Here is a 7865-nt window from a genome sequence, read left to right as displayed (position 1 = left end):
CTGACCAGTGAGAATAGAGAATCGCACCAATTTACCTGGAGAGAAGGGAAGAGTCAAACAGACCTGGGCATAGATCCCGAGAGAGCAAAAGATTGCAGGACAAAGAGATAACCAGTTCGAGAGCTAGAGCCAGAAATAGAGAGCCAGAGACAGGCGGGCAGACAGATGCATACACAGAGAAGCGAAGACACCCAGCCCGATGGTCCCTAAGGAGCTCGAGGCCTAGGCCAAGAGGGCAGGAAAACTGCCGGGGGTGCAGGCGGAGAGGGTGTGTAGTTAGGTGGGTGCTAGCCTCCACCACCGTCCCAAGCATCCCCTTTTTCGACAATCGCAAGGCATTCATCAAGGTAAGGGATTCTATCTTTCCCGGCAGGCTGCTGGTCAGAGCTCAGGCCCACTTCTCTGTTAGTACCACGGCGCCACCGCCCCTTCTCCGCCTGCCTGAGGGCCGGTGGTGTGTGGTGGTTCCTGAACCCACCAAGTAGAGCTGGGATCTCTAACAGGCTCCTCATGAAGGTTGCGGGCGCCCTTCCTGGGCCCTCCTATGGCAGATCGCCCTCTTGCCCGCAGCTGCCGTGCTCGGGGGGCCAACATTAGTGCTGGGGCTTTGCACAACACATGCAGACACCTGTTCTCCCGCCCAGTCTGGTCTCCTCTGGGCAGCATCTACAACTGTTTCTCACATCGGGAACGTAGGAGGCGGGAGAAAGTGGGATGGGAGGCCCAGGCTGAGGGACCTATTTCCTTTCAGGCTGGCCCAGGTAGTCTCCGGGTTGCTTAGGGGGAATCTCCGCAGGCCGCTAAGTATCCTGGTTGACTTGTATCTGTCCACCTGGCCCAGTGATGAGAAAAATTGTGTGAACACGGTGAGATTTGGGCTCGTCTGCCAGAGGGGTCTCTGTGTGCTGTTCTTTGTGAATTGCCTGCGTCTGAGCCGGCGACCCGTGGACTTGTGGGTGTGTCCGTGCACCCCTGGATGAGGGTGAGCTAGTGTATGTGATAGCATTGTTGTCTATATCGGGGCCTGAGCACAAGTGAGTTTGTGAGTGTGCATGCGAATGGTACCATCGATGACTGTGTAAATCTGTGTGTATGAGAGAGAGACAGAGACAGGTGGGGGAGGGGACAAGCACCACTAGGGCCGGGGACTAACTCCGGAGGGGATGATTAGCAGCTGGGTCTTCTGTACTGAGGTGTGGAAGAGAAGCGCCTTGCTTGGTCTCCTTTCCCAGACTAAAGAAAGGAACTGATCCACTGAGGGCCCCAGCCCGAGAGTCAGGGTCCAAGTGGGAGCGGTGGGGATAGAGGAACGCGGGATGGGCGGGGCACAGCGGAGGGAGAGGACTCTTCCTGGCTATTAAGACCCGGTGGGGTCCTGCGCTGGTAGGACCATGAAGCTGACTTTACATAGGAGTGTACAGGTAACCGTAAATGGAACCCTGGGGACCCTTAGGAACTGGGGCCTAGGGACCAGAGCACCTTGGGCCATTGCGTTCGTCATTCCCTCTCCCTCCTCCACCATCCTCCGCCGTCCGTTTGAGATGTCTGTCTTTACGAATCCCCAGATAATGAGATCCGAGGAAAGGAAGCTCGAAGCCCTGACTACTGTTTAACCGGCTGTGGGACCCGGAGCAAATCCTTACTCTGCCAGTCTTATTTTTCTTTTCTTCGAGGACGAGGACGTTGGACCAGATGGCCCCTAAAGTCTCTTCCTGCTCCTGGTAAGGCGCCACAGGGACTCTCAGAAGGAAAGCACAGCAGAGGGGTGGCGCCTCTCAGAGCCCAGGGAAAAGGGAGAGGAGAGAGAGAGCCTGGATTCGTGTGTGGCTTTGCATGACTTGTGCGAAGGTGAGTCTGGTAGCCTCTACCTGTCTCTCAGCAAAAATACCTCATCTCACCCCTGGAGGGGGGTTGGGATGGGACGAAGGTCAAGAAATCTTGGTATTGCCTTCTCCCAGAAAATAATCGAGAGGCGGAGAGACAGACTGTAGCCACACACTCACTCTCCCAAAAAGTCTTTGCCAGAATACAAATCCCGGGGGGGGGGGGGGCCGGGAAGAGAGAGAAGGGAGGAGAAAGCACGGCCCCTCCCATCAACTTTAGGCTACATCCCATAAATATTTTTGTCAGGTCTGGGAGGGAACTTGGAGTCCCAAGCCCCTCATTTTATACAGAAAGAAACTGAGGCCCAGAGAAGGGAAGGGGTTTACCCAGGATCGCTGAGCGAGCGTGGTAGAACCCGGTTTAGAACACTGTTCTTCTGATTTCTAGGCCATGGCTCTTTCCACTTCCCTGGTCGAGTGAGACGGCCTTAACAGGGAACGGGGATTGACTGGGACGAACAGCTGGGATCCGTATTGCCTGCAGGAACCCGGGTCAAACCGAGTCACCTTCCAGAATCCCAGGGGCATGGCGGTAGTGCCAGCCAAATGGGGAGGTGGCATCCAGCTCAGTGCCTGGCCTCGACCTCAGGGGGAAGGATAACTAACCGGAGATCGAGAGAGCTGGACAGGGTTCGGTTGAGAGTCCTTCGTGTGACCGGACCAGACCAGATTAAGATCGTTTTGTTCTGGGTTGTTCTAGTCCGCAAGGGAAGAACTATTAGCAGGAGACTCTACGCCTTTCCCCACGTCCGGCCCCTGGGCCGGCGGGATCCCCTAGCGGAGCAAACGCCGGCGGCTTCCGACCCTTTTCAGTCTCCAGGGTCAGGCCCGCTGCCGGGTTGGTTGGATTGGTCAAGGGAACTCTTAAAGACAAAGGACGCTGATGGTTCCTTGGCGGGGAACAGAGGTCCCAGGACACCGAGAATCTGAGAGGGGCTCCGGTGGGAGGGGCAGGAGGAAGAAAGAGAGAGAGATAGGGAATACGAGGAGGAAGAGGAGGAGGAGCCAGGCAGAGAAAAAGTCAGACCCAGAGGGAGAGGCAAAAAAGGGGGGCGGGGGGGACGAGAGACAAGAACAAAGATAGAGACAATGAGACACGGTCAGAACTACAGGGTTCGAGAGAGCCAGACAACTAAACACACAGACCTAGCGACACACACACACACACACACAGAGGAAGGAGGCTCACCTCGCCTCCCGCACCTTGGCTGGGCACAATCCTTATCTGGTCCAGGACCTCCCCACTCAGGCCAGGAAGGTGAGGGGAGAGTAGCCTAAGACCCCTTAGCGTTCAGGGCTGGTTGCTTAGGGTTCCAGAAGGGTGGCAGAAAAAAGGGGGCTGACTGGGGGACAGTCAGTTACTTAGTCCCAGGACCCGTGCAAAGTTAGCCCCAGGAGTCAGCTGCAAGGTCGGCGCAGCTAGTCCTCCTCACTACCTCTGGACTCAGGCTGGTGGCTCGCGTTCTGGAGGCTCGGGCTGTTCGGGCGGCCCCAACTCTCGGGTGCGATGGCTCTTGGATGCAGCGCCAAAACCTGCGGGAGGGAATTCCCTTGCAGAAAGGAGCTCTGGGCGCTCGGGCTGGCAGACTTTTGTAGAGCTATTCAGCATCCTGTTTGTCCCTGCTGCCCTTCGTCGGCCCTTGCCGGAGAAAGACGCCTGGAGAGGAGCGGAGACTAGTGACCGGTGGGGAGCAGAGAGAGGAATCCTTGCTGGACCCGGGGTGTGGTGGGGACCCAGCCAACAGTCAGTAACGCCACGTGACACTCCAACTCCCTCCCCCCCCCCCCCCCCCCAAGTATAAAGGCCCTCAGAGTTCTTCTTATCCACAGTGGCTACCAGTTACCGCCGGGACTCGGCCGACCTCCTCCTCTTCCTCCCTTCATCCGTCCTTCCTTCCCTCCCCGCCCCTCGTTTTCCCCACCCCCTCTACCCTCCCCATGGAGCCCTCAGCTCTTCCGCCTTAGAAAGGGGGAAGGGGGGGGAGAAGACCTTTCCACCCCCCCCCCTTCCAACAGCAAAGAAGACCAGCCCCCCTCCCCACAGGGGGAGGAGGTGGAAGAAAGTGACTAATCTCCTCACACCCCCTACACTTCCCACACACTTCTTCCCACTAGTTCTGGGTCTCCCTAACTTCTTGGAGAGAAGCTGGGCGCACGCGGTTGGGGAGAAGTGCAGCTCTTGGCCACCAGGGGACGCTTCATAGCTGGGGGACACCCCCACTCTCTGTGCTCACCCCCAACTGGTCCACCTCCCCCCCACCCCTCCTCTCCCCTCCCTTCCCCTCCCCGCGCGCAAAACACACACGCACCAAGACCCAGCGAGCCGGAGCCGGAACAGAGACAGCGGCGGCGGAGGAACGCTCGGAGCGCGGGTCCCAGAGCCGCCCGCCCAGGACTAGGCGGCGGCGGCGGCCACCACCATGACCCTAGGAGGCTGCTGCTGCGAGATCATGTCCTCCGAGAGCTCTCCGGCAGTGCTGTCTGAGGCCGAGGGGGACATCGACGTGGTGGGCGGCGGGGGTGGAGGAGGAGGCGACCCACTGCTCAGCACCGCCGCCACCCCCCGGGACGCATGCAAGTACGGGCCAGAGGAGGAGGAAGGGGATGAGGAGGAGGAAGAAGAGGAAGGTGAGTCCTCGGACGGTGAGCCTCGGCTCCTCCCGCCTCCCACCCCTCGGGGGGCCGGGCCCAAGGGGGGAGCAGAGCCCAGCCCAGGAGGGGAGCCCCCTGTGGCCCCCAGGGGCGCAGCTGCCGGCGGGGACAAGGCGCCGTCGGGGGCTGGCAAGAACCCGCTGGTCAAGCCGCCTTACTCGTACATCGCGCTCATCACCATGGCCATACTTCAGAGCCCCAAGAAGCGGCTGACGCTGAGCGAGATTTGCGAGTTCATCAGCGGCCGTTTCCCTTACTACCGGGAGAAGTTCCCCGCCTGGCAGAACAGCATTCGCCACAACCTATCGCTCAATGACTGCTTCGTCAAGATCCCCCGAGAGCCGGGCAACCCAGGCAAGGGCAACTACTGGACGCTGGACCCCGAGTCCGCAGACATGTTTGACAACGGCAGTTTTCTTCGGCGGAGAAAGCGCTTCAAGCGTCAGCCGCTGCCGCCCACGCACACCCACGCGCACCATCCGCACGCCCACCCGCACCCGGAGCTGCTGCTGCGGGGAGGGGACCCTGGCGCCTTCCTCCCCGGCTTCGCTGCCTACGGCGCCTACGGATACAGCTACGGGCTGCCACTGCCCGGGTATCACACGCACCACGCTGGCCCTCCGCAGCCTCCGCACCCACACCCGACTCCGCACCCTGGCCACCCTGCCGCCTTCTCCTTCGCCGCCGCAGCTGCCGCCCCGTGCCCACTGGCCGCACCCCCACCTGCACCTCCCCCGCCGCCGCCGCCTGTGCCATCTCAGGCGGCGCCAGCCACGGCCCCGGCCTCAGGCCCCCCGACGGCTGCCGCCTCGCTCTTCGCTGCGACTCCGGCCGGCCTGCCATCATTCCTGGGGGCCGAGTTGGGCTGCCGGAAGGCCTTCTATCCCGCGCAGCTGAGCCCCCCAGCTGCGGGCACGGCGGCCAGCCTGCCTGCGGCCGCGGCGGCCGCGGCTCTGCTACACAGCCTGAAGGCGGACAGTGGTGGAGGCGGCGGGGGTTCAGGGTCTGGGGCCGGGCCCGGGCCTGGGGGGCGGCCCTCATTCTCCATAGACCATATTATCGGGGGCTCAGCTCCCCCAGCGGGCCCGGGCCCCGGATCGGGCGGCGGAGGCAGCGCAGGGGGAACGATAGCTGGAAGAGGTTCACCTTCGTCGCCCTACGCTACTGCTCCGAGCGGGGGCCAAGCCCAGGTGCTGGCAGTGCTGCCCGCGCCCGCGTTGACGCCGGTGCCGGCCCACATACGCCTCTCGCACGCCGGGGACGCGCTGCTGCAGTCGGGCCCTAACTTCGCCAGCAAGATCCCAAGCCTGAGTGGCTGCCACTTCTGAACCGACTCTCGAAGGATTCCGCGCCGGGAGAAACTTTGGGGACCGAAGTTTCTAAAGACATTAGTGGCTCTTCGAGTCCCCTTCTCCCCCGGCCCGTTTCCTTACATACCCGGCCTCGCTCCACGGGGGCCGAAGGGAGGAAGACTTGGGGAGTGAGAGCTTCTTGGGAACAGCGTGCTGTCGATGCCCCCGTCACCCTCCTCGGCCTGTACCTCCCCGCGGGTTGGCCGCGTATTTATGAGCGTCCGCGTGGGTCTATGGCACAAGGAGAACAAGGACGGAGGACGGTGTCGGCCTGAGACGCGAGCCCAAGCGGGGCCTGGAGGCTAGGTCCGGGGCCACGGCTTGCAGCCAGGCGACCCTTTCTGCGACCACCGAGCTGGGGAGCAAAGGCAAAGATCCAGATTTTTCGTGCCAGCCGGAAAACCTTGTGGGGGTAGGGGTGGTGGGAGCGGGGAGGGAGAACGGGAAGAGGGTATTTTGGCTAATGAGCTTGTCCCCTTGGATCTGGCTTGCCCGCTTCCGATGGATGGGATCCCCGGATAATTGCCTGCTCTCTGCTTCCCAGTGGCCGATGCGGACGCGGCCTCCACCAGGCGGTGAGAATGCCACCCCCACTTCCCACTCCCTCTTCCCCAGATCTGAGGTAGGAGTTGTCCCCGGGTTGCCCTTTAAAGAAACGTAAGTCTGTGTTTTGTGTGCTTACCTCCTCCTCCCCGCCGCCCTCTACCACCCAGCCCAGGGAAGCGAGGTTCCACTTCTGTGGGGACTGCAGAGAATTTGTCGCTTTCAAGTCCCATAGGATTCCCCCCACCCCCACCCCGGCCCCTGCCCTCCTGCAACGTGAAGCAGTTTCTACGAGAACCAAGCTAAGGGCAAGGGTGGCAGTCACCCGGATAATTTAGGGATAAAATTTTTAAATCTCCCCCTCCCCTTGCTGAGGAAAGAGATTTAGGCTTTTCACCTTTCTCTCCTCCGACCAGTTCTGTGCCTCCCAGGCTGGGGGGCGGGGGAAGGGGGTGCATCTCAACCTTGAATACTCACAGTCAACCTCTCTTCCTCTTCCTCTCCTCTGCTAACTCTTTTTTCTGGTCACCCAACTCTGCCCTATTTATTTTCTCCAGAGGCAAAAGAATTTCGAGAAGTGAAGGGCACAGAGATCCCCCTTCTCCTCTGTTTGTGGGAGGCGGGGAGAGAGGCCTAGAGCCTTTGTTGGCCCCCAGCTTCCGCCCAGGACCTTCTGATGGAATCCCTCCCCGGACCCTGGAAGGTATTTGTAAATAGTTTAGAGCTGGTCTGACTGACCTCCTCCCTAGGGGATCTCTCCAGGGGCTCGGGCCTTGTTGCTCTTCTGCTTCGGTCTGGTCCACGAGAGGGGAGCCTGGGCAGAGGATAGACTGGGTGGATCTGTGACCCCCCCCTTGGATGGTTTTAATGTAGAAGCAAGGGAACTTCTTCAACTTGCCCCATCCTTCAGCACGGCACTATTTCCCTTCCCTACTTTCCTGTCCCACTTCGCCCTTCGACTTCTGCTCCTGCCCATGCCCCAATTGGTGTCAAAGAATAAACGTTTGTGGATTTCACTGAAGCTTCGGCATCTGTCTCCCTCTGTCCCTGGGTCCTGGAAGGCTCAGTCTCGGCTTCGTCTGAGCTAGGGTAGAAGGAGGGAGGCCGGTCTGGCCCAGAAAACTGGGTTAAGGGGGCTGGGGGTGTTGGGAGTAAGGTGGAGTGGGAAGGAAGGATTTTTTTTTTAACTGTAGGGATTACTCAGCCCTCTGAATCAAACTCCAAATCGGACCAATGTGGCCCAGGAGCCCTGGCTGGGGCTGCCAGTCAGTCGTGGGGCCATTCAGGATTTGGGGAATGGCATAGACTTTGGACATTGGGAGTCAGTTTCCTCATTTGGAAATGACTGTATGACTTCTAAGGATCCTTCTCTCAGTTCTAAATCCTGTGATCTAGTGCGACTGGGTCAGTCCAATCTCTTCAACTCATGTGACCT

At 60.2% G+C, this 7865-nt stretch overlaps 1 protein-coding gene across 1 annotated transcript; it reads left to right on the top strand.

The window, feature by feature from the left end:
• Positions 1 to 4303: 4303 nt before the first annotated feature.
• LOC138164834 (forkhead box protein D2-like) lies at positions 4304 to 5937 on the top strand. Its single transcript, XM_069092759.1, has one exon. It carries the CDS (start codon positions 4304 to 4306, stop codon positions 5861 to 5863), a length of 1560 nt encoding a protein of 519 aa, XP_068948860.1. The 3' UTR covers positions 5864 to 5937.
• Positions 5938 to 7865: the final 1928 nt, after the last annotated feature.

This window comes from Petaurus breviceps, unplaced genomic scaffold (genome assembly GCF_028583685.1).
Source record: "Petaurus breviceps papuanus isolate PSGF00001 unplaced genomic scaffold, PetGlider_PUasm1.0 207, whole genome shotgun sequence".
Taxonomy (NCBI): domain Eukaryota; kingdom Metazoa; phylum Chordata; class Mammalia; order Diprotodontia; family Petauridae; genus Petaurus; species Petaurus breviceps.
The sequence above is the reverse complement of the archived record's forward strand: the minus strand, read 5'-3'. Positions and strand labels throughout refer to the sequence as shown.